The 14915-nt window shown below is 42.3% G+C and overlaps 2 protein-coding genes across 2 annotated transcripts; both read left to right on the plus strand.

Moving 5' to 3' along the window:
* Positions 1-11320: 11320 nt before the first annotated feature.
* On the plus strand, positions 11321-14278 carry LOC137635442 (uncharacterized). Its single transcript, XM_068367911.1, has 2 exons — positions 11321-12029; positions 12582-14278. The coding sequence occupies exons 1-2, from the start codon at positions 11321-11323 to the stop codon at positions 13646-13648; spliced, it is 1776 nt and encodes a 591-aa protein (XP_068224012.1). The 3' UTR covers positions 13649-14278.
* Positions 14279-14446: 168 nt separating this feature from the next.
* On the plus strand, positions 14447-14905 carry LOC137635443 (uncharacterized; the record flags this gene model as incomplete). The annotated part of the gene is made up of 1 exon (XM_068367912.1): positions 14447-14905. A coding segment is annotated over exon 1 (459 nt), but the record flags the coding sequence as incomplete, so codon positions are not given.
* Between the last annotated feature and the right edge of the window lie 10 nt (positions 14906-14915).

Raw genomic sequence — 14915 nt, forward strand, 5'->3', positions numbered from 1 at the left:
AACGAAACATTTTAAAGACAAATTCAGTAATTGTCAAGGAAATATACGTAGTAAATGGAATATTGTTCATGAAATGATTCCAAACCCATATGTCAATAACCATATATTCAATTGTGACAATAAAATAGAAAAGGCTGAAGAATTTAATGAATACTTTTCAAACGTTGGAAAGACGGCTTATGAAAAATTACAAGAGAATTTTCACGATAGTGACAGAAACCAGATACCGGTAAATAACGAATCAACTGAAGATATGATTAGCTTTTTTAGACCTCAGCCAGTTGATGTTAATACAGTTATTCGCACAGTAAAGAATTTAAATGACACAAATTCAGTAGGATCAGATGGAATACCCCCTTCGTTTCATTCGAGATGCCTTACCTGTAATAGCCTTTTATTTAACAATAATAATCAATACCTCAATAATAACTGGTGTTTACCCCGATAGATGGAAGCTGCCACACGTTGTACCATTTTACAAGAGTGGCGACCCAGAAAACGTTGAAAACTACCGACCTATATCTCTTCTTCCTATTTTGTCAAAAGTATTAGAGAAAATAGTAACAAATCAATTACTTGAATATCTTGAACAAAATAAATTATTGTCCTCTACGCAATATAGATTTAGACCTCATCTGTCTACTGAAATGGCATTACTTAAGCTATCGGAAAGGATTTATAAAAATATTGACCAGCAAAAGGTAAACTTACTTATATTGTTAGATCTTTCAAAGGCATTTGATAGCGTTAGCCACGATATTTTGTTAAATAAGTGTAGGAAAATGAAAATAGATTCTTTTTGGTTTAGTAACTATTTACAAAATCGTTTTCAAATAGTCAGACTAGATAATACTATCTCTTCTCGTAAGCAAGTACATTTTGGAGTTCCCCAGGGCTCTATTTTAGGCCCCGTGCTTTTTCTTATTCACATCAATGATATGGCTGATTTCATACAGGACTATTTCAAATATATGGCAAAATTTTTAGAAGACTATCTTCTCGTACAATATGCAGACGATAGTCAATTTTTAATTGCAGGTAGTATAAATGATATACCCACTCTTATCACAAAGGCAGAAGCTATATTAGAAGCAGGACTGCGATATTTTCAATTAAATGGTTTAAATGTAAATTAATCAAAAACTAAATTCCTATTCATTGGTACAAGGCAATATATATCACAAATCCCATTAGATACCGTTCTAAACTTTAACGGCCATCAAATTGAAAGAAGTGTACACGTAAAAAATCTGGGCATTCATTTTGACCAATATATGCTTTTTGATGTGCACGTATCTGAAATATGTAGAAAAGTAAATGGAACCTTAATATATTTAAACAGAATTAAAGACAGACTAGATATTGACATGAGGGCGATGGTAGTTCAGTCTCTTGCACTGAGCATAATAAATTATTGTTTAAAGATTTGGGGAAGTACTACTAAACAACAATTACAACGGGTTCAAAAAGTACAAAACTTTGCGGCAAAAGTAGTTGATGGTAGGGCCAAAAAATATGATCATGCATCGCCAATTTTAGATAAATTAGTATGGTTAAATGTTGAAAGGAGAATTAAAATCGAGATTTGTGTGGGAGTTTTTAAAGTTGTGCGAAGTTTAATACCGACTTGGCTTTTTACGTTTTTAACAGTTGGAGCTGGGAGGGACAGATGAACGAGACAGAATAATGACCTTTATATACCGAGAACTAACATAGACTTGGGAAGTAGATGCTTTACGGTACGAGGACCAACGATGTGGAATACCCTACCTCAGTCATTGAAAACAACATCGAATATACACACTTTTAAAGCAAATCTCAGGAAATATATGTTTTCTACAAGATTTTAGTTACATATTTGTGGATTGGTTTTAATGTACTTGTGAATATCAGTTTTTAATGTTTTATGGGGTCTACTGTAATTTTGCACACAGTATAGAATTTTAATGAGTTTTACCATTTTAAGTTATTTTATCTCTACTTTAAAGTCATACTAATGCAAGTAGTGGACCAAATGTCTAAAGATTTATATGGAAACATCTCTCATGTAAATGTTAGATTTTAATGTAATCACAATATCAGTAATCACTATTCTGTATATTGCTTTATAAATAATGTATAATACCCAATGGATTTATTTGGAAATAAAGTATTATTATTATTATTATTATTATTATTATTACTCTCTCTCTCTCTTGTAACTCTACTAACCATCAGTAGCCCTTTATCCCCGGAGTTGCCGTTGTGGTCTTAAAACTCTCTGGGGACACTGGGTATTGCTGCCACGTCTAGGCTCCTACTCCCTTGTAGTGCCTACATAGAATAGTTTGTTAGCCATAAAACACTGCCTTCTATAAAGTGTTACTAATACCTGTTTTTCTATTATTATTATTCATTAGTTTTTTGGTTCTTGCGCCCTCAATTCAAATTTAAACTTGATCTTTTTATAGTTCCCTTAGGGACTTGAATGTTTTGCATCCATTAATAGAGTTAAATCTCGCCTCCAGTCATTGCAACATTATTAAAAGTTAAAATATCGAGTCCCGTAAGTTTACGTGAAATCCCGTAGAGTTTCTTTCGCTAATTTCCCCCATAAGAACACTTAAGGTTTTACGAGAAAAAATTTTTTTGTTTTCATTTTCATTCTCAATGTAGGTAATTAATGTCTTATCTCTCATATCTTCACGATGGGTAAAGTGAAGATAAAGGACACTAGTCAGGGCACTGACAGTGAGTCCCGCCGCCTGGAAATATGGCGTTTGTTGCAGGAAAATTCCCTCTACATTCATAAATTAGAAACATCTAACAAATGTTTCTATGCTATTGCTGACGAATCTAATATTGAAAAACTGATCAACCCTAAAGTAAAGGAAATTTTCCTGCGCAGGAACTTTGAAATTCTCGACCCCCCTCACCTGAATGCCCAGAGGACCCTAGTGGTCACTCAGGCCGACGCCCCTATTTACACCCAATCTGCTGACGACCTTAAGCATGACATCGAAACACGGAATAATGTAAAAGTCTCTGAAGTGATCAAATTGCCTAACACCCACTCCACTTTCAAGATTAAAATGGACACTGTACAGATGGTGAGAGACTGCCTGGTTAAGGGACTTCTCATTTCCGGACAGTCCTTTCCCCCCAAATTCTTGAGACAGGAAGTTCACGTTACATTACCCCAGTGTATGAGATGCTATAAATACGACCATGTCAAGAAAGATTGCCCTAAGCCAGATACTTACAAGATTTGCTCAGTCTGCGCCTCTGTGGATCACTGCTGGACGGAGTGCCCTAATGGTAGCAACCATAAGTGCATTACTTGCAGTGGTGACCACCCAACAATGGCTGCAAGATGCCCTACCAGAAAGACTATGGTTAAGGAACAAGCCAAAATCTTAAGGACTCAACACACTCTGACGACTCCAACCATATCCTTCGCCCAGGCCACAGCCCCTAAGGCAAATAACTCTACTGCTAACTCTGCCCTCCCAGTACAGAACTCCCTATCACTACAGCAAATTACAGTTATGAACACAGCCATAATAATGGCCAATCTCAGTGAGGCTGTTGAACCTGGCACCTATCAGTCTATGGTAGATGCTTTTTACAAAGCTAATGGCCTGCCACTAGTCAAGATCCCCACTGAGGCCATTAAATTGGCTAGCAAAGTCTCGAACCTCTTAAGATCAGGACCCCAGACTGACTCCACTCCCCCTCAGGCTCAACCAGGACCCCAGACTGACTCTGACCACCCACAGTCTCTCACTAATACCGATGACATGGAGACAGAGGATCTCAGCAGAAAAAGAGTTCTCAGTGACTCTGATACTGACATCTCAGCACTCATCAATCCAGCTAAAAAGCAGCCCCTACCCTCAACCTCAGCAGTTGTTCAAGTTCATGTCGAAGAATCACAAGGAGCCACCACCCTCCCTCCCCTCCCCCTCATTAATCAAACTAAGGTAACTAAAATTGGTTTCAGGCTATATTCACCGATCAACACCACAACCCCCACATCAGCTACCCATGAATCCTTAAAGAAAATGATCTTCGAATCACAGACCCTCAAATACCTATACACAGAAAAATTAGATAACGACACAGTAATTGGACTAATAAACAGTGGCTCAATACAACTGGATAAGTATGTCTCAAGACTCACTAGGTTGAACAACGACAGATTCAGGAGGTTGGACTCCGGTTTCTACGACATAAGTAAAAGACGGTTACCCTAATGGACACTCTCATAGTACTCCAACACAATGTCTTGAAGTGGACTTTCCTTCGTAGCAGGGAACTTATTGATATTTATTCCTCTCTCTCCCCACATCTCATCCTTCTCAATTCCACAGGCATCCCGAATTCCTCTCGCATCAAAATCTGGAACTATAATGTTTTCCAAAGCAATATCTCTGGAGAACAGAGCGCTGGGATAGCTATAGCGGTCAGACGGGATATTACAGTCAAGTTAATAGACGGTTTCAACCATGACCTTTTAGCAGTTGAACTGCAAACGGTACGTGGACCGGTGGTAGTGGCAACCACCTACCTACCCCCCAGAAACCCAATTTTCCCACAACAGGATATACTCTCATTGATGAGACGCAATATCCCAGTCTACCTGCTGGCTGATCTCAACGCAGCTCACACGGCCCTTGGCCACAACAGTACTAACCCAGTAGGGAATCTTATAAACGTCCTATTGAATAGGAACCTTATAAGATTCCTAGGACCAGATTTTGACACATACTTTCACAGGAGAACCTCGGGCAAGCCAGACATTCTCCTTTCTAATAGACTGCACATTTTTAATTATTCACTCACTCAAGGCCCTCTAACCACTTCCGACCATACTCCCTTAGTTTTAAAACTTACTGTGAGACCCATTTTGGTACCTACTAGTCCAACACTTGACATCAATAATGCTGACTGGGAACGTTTCAAAGACTCACTCGATGACTCTCTCGAACTATGACGAACCGAACAATGTCCTGAAAGATAAAACCTATATTGATGACAAACTAGCTTTCTGGTATAGGTTGATAAAGGAAGCTTCAGAGCAGTATATCCCCATCAAAACCCACAGAATCCTACCCTACACCAAGGAAACTGACCTCCTCAAACTGCTACAATTCCGATACAAACAGGCCATAGATCAAATTAATATTCAGGGCCCATCAAGACATATCTTAGAATATATCCATGACATCCAAGAACGAATCAAAATCGAATCTGTAGAACTTATTAATTCAAACTGGGACACTCTTTTGAACAAGTGTGAGGTCTCCTACAAAGACCCAGGTAAATTCTGGAGAATGGTTAGGAATCTTTTAGGTTCGTCCTCGGATCCCGCAGCCTACATCATCAACAACAATGAGAAGGTTTATACTCCTCGGGATCAAGAGATAGTTTTCAGGGATTTCTGGTCAAACATCTTTAGGATTGACCCAGTAGAAAATCGCAGGTTTGATCAGCAACACGAGCAACATGTCATGGCGGCAATCCATGATCATGCTGATCGCATAATCCCTCACGATTTGGTAGATCTTGGGAGGCTTGACGAGGACGACTCCTTCTTGAAACCTATCCAACTCCAGGATATTATTAATATCATTAATCAGTTTCAAAACAAAGCTCCTGGCCAATCAAAAGTCAATAAAACTATACTAAAAAATCTTCCCAATTCAATGCTCTCCTTTCTTTGTCATATCTTAAATGAGTCCCTAAGCATGGGCTACTGGCCAAACTTTTTCAAGAGAGCTGTACTTCCCTTTATAGGGAAAAAGGGTAAAGACCTAACCTCAGTTTCGAATTATAGACCAATATCCCTATTAGAGTCCCCGGGAAAAATATTTGAAAAGATAATAAAAGTAAGGTTCGAGGAGTTCTTGGATGATAATTTGCTTGTAAACAAGAATCAGTATGGGTTCACTCATGGCAAGGGGACCCAACTAGCATTAGCCAGGTTGTACGAATTCATAGCAGTTAAGAAAAGTTTAGGGTGTGGATGTAACTTAATTTCACGAGATGTAAGCAGAGCCTTTGACAAGGTCTGGCATGAGGGCTTAAAATACAAACTTTTAGAAGCACAATTGCCAGATATTTTAACCAGACTGCTGTGCAACTTTTTAGATGACCGGGTTGCCATGATCAAAATTAAAGATTATATAGGGCCAGAGTTCAAACTGCTCTCAGGAGTTCCTCAGGGTAGTGTTCTCTCCCCCACTCTATATAACTTCTATATTAAGGACACTCCTCCATCTGCAGAAGGCTGTCTTCAGATCATATTTGCCGACGATCACACCCAAGTGATAACCCATCCTAATAAAAATAAATTTTATTTACAGAGAAAGACAGTCCGTGAATTAACAAAAATCAATAATTACGAAAGGAAATGGAAAATAACTACAAATATTAACAAATTCCAATTATTGTCAATAACGGTCAACAATCCTCCTCCTATAATCATAGATAACATTCGTATCCCATACACAAATAATGCAAGAATACTTGGGTGTACATTCAAACGGTCTGGCTTGCTTTCCCATGTTAAAGCAAGAATTAACATTTCCAAAGTGACTGACAATAGGCTAAAAAGATTCAAGGGGTTATCCACTAAAACACAACTGAGGCTCTATAAATCCCTAGTAAGACCACAACTAGAATACCCTACCGTAATATTTAGCAATATCAGTAAGACTTCATTGAGTAAAATGCAAGCCGTTCAAAACAAAGCTCTGAGGCGAGCCTATAAGGAGGTGCCTCCCTATTTTAACAGAATATTTGATCTCCATCAACTTTCCAAGTTGGAACCCCTCAATGTTAGGTTTCACAGGCTTAGCCAAAAAACCTGGGACAAACTAGCCACTGACGATGACGACCTTTACGCAATTACAAGGACTCTTTCCAACGGACATACTCGGGATCACAACTGGTGGAGGAGACTAGATCCCAAAATCAATTGTGATCCACCCCGGCCGAGATATATCTCCACCGGTTAATTCAAATCCTTAACCATCATTGATCAATAAGTCAATTAAATTCACTAATTTCACATTCATAACCCATAATCTGCCATCATATAATTTTTGCCTGCAAAGGGGGTCATCTAAAATTTAACATCATTATTGCAACAGGGCTAGATGCGTGAACCAAAAAACCTTTCCTTTCCTCCTCTATCCACTCTACCTTATTACCTAACATTGCAAGAGGGTCTGCCCCTCTCTTTTCCTCTCCTCCTATACTTCTTTTTCTCACTTTTTCTTCCTCCTACCCCTCCCGAGTACCTGCCCTCGGGCTATAAACTGGATTGTATCCAGGGGTACTCTTCCTTATCCTTATCCCCTATTCCCCACTTCCCTATCCTAATCCTGTCTGTCTGTCCAACACACAGTTCTCACTCAGCTCCCACTGAGAGAGGACCTGCTGCTGCTGCCTGGACTGCTGACTACTGCCTGCCTTCTCCCTGCTGCTACCTGCTGCTGCCTGCTGCTGCCTCTTCACCCAGCTGTTTCTCAGCTGCTGTGAAGACCGCCGCCACCACCGCCGCCGCCCAAATCGCCGATTTTGCCGACGTTTTTCGACGATTTTCGCCGAATTCGTCGCCGATTTTCACCATTTTTTCGGCGATTTAGCTGCTGTAGACTGCTGCATTGACAAGGGCCTTGCCCCTGAATAGGCTGTAATCAGCCCCCTGATATAAGGGAATCAATATTGACTACCCAGAATAAGCTTTGCCTCTCCCTACATAACCTTCCTTAACCAACAGATCCTCCTGTGGAAAATCTGGTAGCCCATGCGGTCTTAAAACTCCAGTTGAAGCAGGGCCAAAGGGTCAAAATCTCCCACTTTCGCCGTCTGTGGCAAGTGGCATAGGGCTGTTAGGCTTGGCGCCTATAAGCCAAGTTGTTAGAGGTTAGAAAATAGTTTAGATCTTTGGTAACTGGCGAAATAAGCCAGCTCTCAGATAGAGATAGGAATTAGCACAAATAAAATTTTAGGATTTTCCTGTGTGTATTTTTATTCCTAAACCTCCCTACCTGCAGGAGTAGACTGCTGGGCCGTCTTAGTGCGTGAACGCAGTAAGAAGGCTCCCCAACAGCTATTTGTGCAGGGTAGTAAACAGCTAAAAAGAGCCAGTTTCAGCACTGCTCTGATAACAATAGGATAGTCAGTGTTTTACCCATATAACTAACAAAATTGTTTTAATTCCAGATTCTTTATTTCACTTTTTACGACTTCCACTATAACTTTGCTTGGGGCCTTAGGGCTTAAAGGGTTGGACAACCCCACCAGGCACACTGTCTGTCTTTCTGTATGATCTTTGATGATCTACACACCCTTCTTCAAATCAAGGACTTATCTTGAAGATTAGTAAATGAACTATATGAAATCGTGCTAGAAGCCCTGGGCTCTGGTGAAATAGAGATAAACCCTGACCTGCAACCCTGTCTAACGGAACTGGAAATGGAAGCCGAACAGGAACGGATGAACAAGGAACGAGAACGGATGGAACGTGAACGCGTGGAGCGAGAACGGATGGACCAGGACCAGGACCAAACAAACCGCAAAAGGACAAATATTGACAACTCTGATGGAGAAGGAAACCTACCTTGGCAGGAAGTAAGGAGAAAGAAGAAACTTCCTAGAAGGAACCAACCAAGGAATGATGTGCCTACCCAGCAAGGGAACCTCACCGTAGGAAGCAACAACCAGCCAGCTAGAGAGAATAAGACCTATTTCTTCAGGGTCTTAGCTGGAAACCCATCAGAGGCCTTCAAGGCTATTGCTGCCTTTGAAAATAAACATAAAAATATACAAATGATTGCCGATCCAAACAGGCAAGGACAGTGGACCATATCCACCAGGGACACAAGAGCCCTGATAACCCTACGGAGCACCTCAGACATTAGGCTACTAGAGCTTAAAGAGAAGGAAAAATTAAAAAAAGCAGTTGTGGTTGGCTACCCAACTGACATGATGGAAAGCCACCTATTAAAATTACCTAACATCACTGCAGCAGAACGCATGCGGAACAAGGCAGGCTTCCTTACCAAAGCCATACTAGTAACATTTAAGGGTCCACACCCACAAAGAGTTGATCTAGGCATCTTCGGCAGCTTCAGGGTCAACAAGTATTACCCTGATCCCCTCAGATGCTACAACTGCCAGAAGTTTGGGCATCACAAGGACCAATGCCAAGCAAAGGTCCCAACCTGTGCAGTCTGCAGCCTTAAGCACCCCACACAGGAGTGCATTGACAAGAAGGCTGCTGGAATACCCACTGTAAAGAAGTGCTCTAATTGCAAGAAAGGGCATAGAGCAATGGCCTGGGGATGCCTTGAAAGGGTAGCAAGGGTAATTGCTGCCCTCCCCAAAGACAAAAGGGACCCATCAAGAGGATGAGCGGCCCCCAAACCTCTACCCAGGAGGAGATTCTACACCCAGGAGGAGCTAAGCAGGCACTCCAACTCCAGAACCAGATCATTGTCAAAACCCAGAGCCAGATCTACCTCCAGGGCTCCAACTGAAGGACCAAAACCACTGCCCAGGACCATCTTCATAAAGACCACGGTCCTAAAGGATAAACTGACTGAACTAGTCACACAGGCCGTGACTGGAAAAATCAATGCTGAGACAATTGCAGCCAGCATTAAACAAGTTCTAAATGACTTGCTCTCCAAGAATAGGTCCTCCCAATCCCCCTCTCTTGCTATCCAGGAGATCACTTCTCACTCCTCACCAACCACACCTACCATTCCATCACCTCAATCACCCGTACCTTCCACATCCTCTACTTCAGTCCCCACACCTATCATACCACTCACCCCATCCATCATCCCATCATCCACTCTCACCCCATCCACCTCATTCACTTCATCCTCCGAGGTCAAGGCAGTTGCCTTTGCCCCTAGGGACCCAAGACAGTACTCTTCAACCTACACCATGGAGTAAGAGTTCTGAACTGGAACTCAGCCGGTGTTAGATCAAAGATCTCCTCCCTAATTGCAGTATGCAAAACTGAGAATGTAGATGTCATCCTGCTACAAGAAACCAATCTTCCAGCAGGAAAGAAACTAAAAATCCCTGGTTACAATGCCTACATCGCACCACCACAGATAGGCACAGACAGAGGCCTAGCTACATTAGTTAAAACTAGCATACCAACAACAAGGTTACACAACCCTATTCCCTGTGGCACCAACATAGAGACACTAGCAGTAACAATAACATTACTGAATCAAAAAATAGACATATACAACATATACAGAAAATTACATAGGGAGGATACAGGAGAATTACAACTAACTCGACTCTTTGCTCACACAGAAAGAACACCAACAATTATCTGCGGGGATTTTAATGCACATCACCCCATACTATCATCCCCATCAATGACAAACCCCTCAGGGGAACACAGCTTTCGCCCTGGATGAATTTGAAGGAGTCTCCCTCCTAAACATAGGACAACCTACACACATAAGAGGTGGTAGACTGGATCTGACTTTTGCCACAACAGCCATTAGACATCTAACCAAGTGGCAAGTACACTCAACCCTGATAAGTGATCACTTTGCCACAGTGACAGAATTGGACTTGCAACAACTACCTCCAATCCCACCACCCCCACCAAGATGGAACCAGGACCTAGCAGACTGGGTCTGCTTTCAAACAACCATAGAGGAATGGGCAGCAAGCTACACTCCCTCAGAGGACATAGATCAGCTAGAAAAAGATCTAGTTGATGCCTTTCACAATGCAGCCAACAGAGCTATGCCCCTGAAAACCACAGGAAGCAACTATACATACAAAGACTCCTGGTACTACTTCCCAGAAATCAGGAGTTTGAAAACCAGACTAAACAGAGTCACAAAAATATACAGAAGAAGGTCAACAGTAGAAAACAGAGAACTACTGCAAACAGTCAAAACAGAAACAAATCAAAGAATCCATGAAATAAGAATTGAAAAATGGATGGAATGATGCTCAAACCTGTCAGGGTACACAACTCTAACTGAGCTATGGAAATGGCTACACAAAGTAGCCGGAAAAAAAGAAGACTCCAATTGCCACACACCCACACCCACAAGAGGAGGCAGAAAGAATTGCAACAACCTTTGCAAACAGGACATTGTCAGCTAATCTCTCCCCTGAAACCAGAAGGCTACAGGAGCAACTGGCGCCAGCCAGGTGGGAAGAGATCAACAGAGCCTGCCTACAGCAGGATGATACTGACACCCCTTACACAGTTGAGGAACTAAGAGCAGTACAAAAAGCATGAAAGGATACTACACCAGGGGCCGACAAGATAACCTACACAATGATCAAGCACATGGGTCCAGCAGGAGAAACTGCATTCCTGAGGTTATTAAACAAAACACACCTTGAGCACACAAGGCCTCAAGCCTGGAGACAACAAGACACACAACCAATCCCTAAGCCAAAGGATCCAAGCAATCCTAGACTAATAGCCCTAGTATCCTGTATAGAAAAAACAGGAGAAAAAATGGTCCTAAACAGAATCAAATACAAAATCGGCCCCCTACACAAGCAGCTATATGCATATCAGGAAGGACTTGGCACCTCTGAATGCATTACTGAAGTATTAAGCTGCATAAACCAAAACAAGGCAACAATAGTCTTTATAGACTTTGAGAAAGCCTTTGAACTAGCAAGCCCAACAGCAATGCTGCAATCAGTGGCCAAAAAAGGAGTCAAAGGTCACCTACTAGCATGGACAAAGAACTATGTGCTAGGAAGGCAAGCTAGAGTCAAATTCCAAGGAGTGGTTTCTACCTATCATGAATTGGAAAATGGCACACCACAAGGAGGGATCCTAAGCCCCCTCCTATTCAACATCCTCATGGAAAATATAGCCTCATTCCAACTTCCCGAAGGAGTAGACATATTTGTCTATGCAGACGATGTATGTGTGATAGCTAGAGGAGCTGTCAGGACGATGAAAATGCAAAGAGCACTCAATGCCATCAGCCACAAGTCCAATGAGCTTGGACTAAAAATAAACATTGGCAAAACTAAGGCCATGTCAATTAAAGCCCCAAATCCCTTGCAACCACTCACAATAGGAATGGAGCCCCTAGAATGGGTGGACAAATATACATACCTGGGAGTAATAATAGACAAACAACTTACCTTTAGATATGAAATAAAATATCTCAAGGAAAGGACAAATGCCAGAACGGCAGTCATGAGGAACATGTGCAACCTCAAGGAAGGAGCAAATGAACATGTCCAAATGAAATATTATCAAGCCTGTACCAGAGCACTTGTGGAATATGCCTCCCCAGCCCTCACTGAGCTAACAGACATACAAAAAGGAGAAGTAGAAGTATTTCAAAACAATGCTATGAGGCTCATGCTAGGCGCTCCATTATGGACAAGACTGTGCAATCTAAGGATGGAAACCAGGCTACCGACCCTCGAAGATAGAATTGCAATGAGAAATGCAAGCACAGTTGCAAAGATGTTTCTATCAAACAGGGACTCAATCACCAAAAAAAAGGTTAGAGAGTAACTGGAGAAACATCCTGCAGTTCAAACCCCAAACTCTTATGGCAAAGATCACAGCAACAACATTAAGAGACTTGGGCTGGCCGGAATACTCCTACAACTGAACCCAGACACAGCACAAAGTATCCAATACATTCCACCATGGAAAAAACAACTAGCAAAATTCAGCTACACCAAGCTCCCAAGGGCAAAAGAAAACTGCACCATAGAGGAACTCAGAAATGCTGCAACAGCAGCAATGCAAACTGCAGAAACCATAGGAGCACAGATCTACTATACTGATGGTACAGTGGATCCAAGAACACAAACAGCGGGAGCTGCAGTTCACTCCTGCAATTTCACAGCATGCTGGAGGACATCAAACAATGTCTCCACCCTGCAGACAGAGCTTGTTGCAATACAACAAGCCCTAAGATACTCCATTGAGAATGAGGAAGGACCAGTAGTCATTCACACTGATTCACGATCCTCAATGCAAGCCCTACAGCAGGACAAAAACAAAGAAAACAAGTCCCTGATAGCTGATATCAAATCCCTCCTATATCAGCACAATGAAAGAAACAGGCTAGTAACATTCAACTGGATACCCAGTCACATAGGGATACCAGGGAATGAAAAAGCTGATGAGCTAGCCAAAAGCACCAGACACATCCAGAATATACAGGTGCACATACAGCCTGCACTACAACAAATCAAAAACAAAATAAAAACACACCCTAAGGACAACCTAATCAAGGATCTACACATGTGGGCAGAAAATGGCTCTCCCTCTGCCACTTGGTACAAATGGGCCACGGAGCTAGAACCCCCACCAATAGACAAAAACACCCCAAGGAAACAGGCTGTATGCATACACAGACTCCGGCTGGGTTACAAGGCAAACTGGGAAATCAGAGAGGACATCCAAAGACCATGTGATCACTGCGGTGACACGCCACAACACGCCCTCCTGCACTATTTACTTGAATGCAGGGAAACAGCACAGCTGAGAGGTGATCTACTAGTAGACACCAACGCACCAGAGGCCGGGAAAGCTGCGGCCACACTGGCAAAGGCAATTGTGGAAAGCTTTGACACCCACTCACAGTTGCTTTCAAGATTACCTCCTCCAAGGTAAAGACCTCACATTCACACCACTCCATCCCATACCTTCATCGTAAGGCCCTATTCACATCATCCTCTGTACTTTCTTAGCTTAACATACCACTAAAAATCTCTCCGCAGGGACCCTAGAGGAGTAAAGGGTTGGACAACCCCACCTGCATCCTTTTCTCTACATTTCAAGGCCTTACACCCCAATTTTCATACTACCACTATCCGTGAAATGATGGCCCTCTATCACTAATACCATCATCCTTACCCTGTTCACAACTTTCTCTACCACTAAAAACCATTTCAAATTTCCTTTTATTTTGATAACCCACCTTATATCTTTTCAGATCGCCTACGGGCCGACCAAGGGAAAGGCCCGTGCCAACAAGAAGTGTTGGCTGTAATACTCTACGAACGAACTACTCCAACACACTCTCCTCTCCGCTGCGCTAGCCAGAGGTTATTAGGTGAGACTCTCGGTGAGTCTCCCGCTTGCGTGTTCGCTGTAGGCGTAACAGTGTAACTAGGCTCCTATATACTACTCATATTTGTGTCCCCTTTAACTTGTGTACAGTGTAATTCCCGTTAATTTCGCCAGCATAGCTGACTGTGAGGAGGATTCTCTCTCCTCCCAGCCAGACGATCCGCCGCCTGACTCCCCCACCCTCCCCCCAGACCCCTTAGATTCAGAAGACAACCCATCCAACCCCCCCCCACCCCCCACCCTATTCCCTTCCTCGATGACGAGAGCTACAGTGGCGCTAACTCTACGGATTCTGCACTACAAATTTTGGAAATCGAGGTATGTAATAGTGATTCTTTCATGTCCCATGCCTGTCATAGGGCTCGTTCCAGAGTGTCCACACCCCTTAAGGGCATAAGTACTAAGAATAAGGTTACAGTTTCCCCCCCTGAACGTGCCCAGACCCCTGTAGAATCTCTCTTTAACAATGAATTAGTTATTAAATCCCCTAGTCAAGACCCCCCAGAAGTCAATGTAGATAACAGCAACAGTAGTCTTAGTAGTAATTTCTGTGTTAGCAGTGATAGCAACAGTAGTTGTAGCAGCCCCAGTGATACAAAGGTAAACAGTGCAAGCAACAAAACAGCAAACAGTGTCACAGTGAAAGGATCAACAAGCAAAGACAGTGATAGTGAAAGTGACAGTGAAGATAGAAGTGGAAGTGAAAGTGAAAGTGGCAGTGGTAGTGATCCAAGTATAAGTGGAAGTGACAGCGACCATGAATACGATTCCAGTGCCAAAACTAGTGCCAAGGGCACGGTAGGGAATC

The sequence above is a fragment of the Palaemon carinicauda genome, unplaced genomic scaffold (assembly GCF_036898095.1).
Source record: "Palaemon carinicauda isolate YSFRI2023 unplaced genomic scaffold, ASM3689809v2 scaffold125, whole genome shotgun sequence".
NCBI classification, from domain to species: Eukaryota; Metazoa; Arthropoda; class Malacostraca; order Decapoda; family Palaemonidae; genus Palaemon; species Palaemon carinicauda.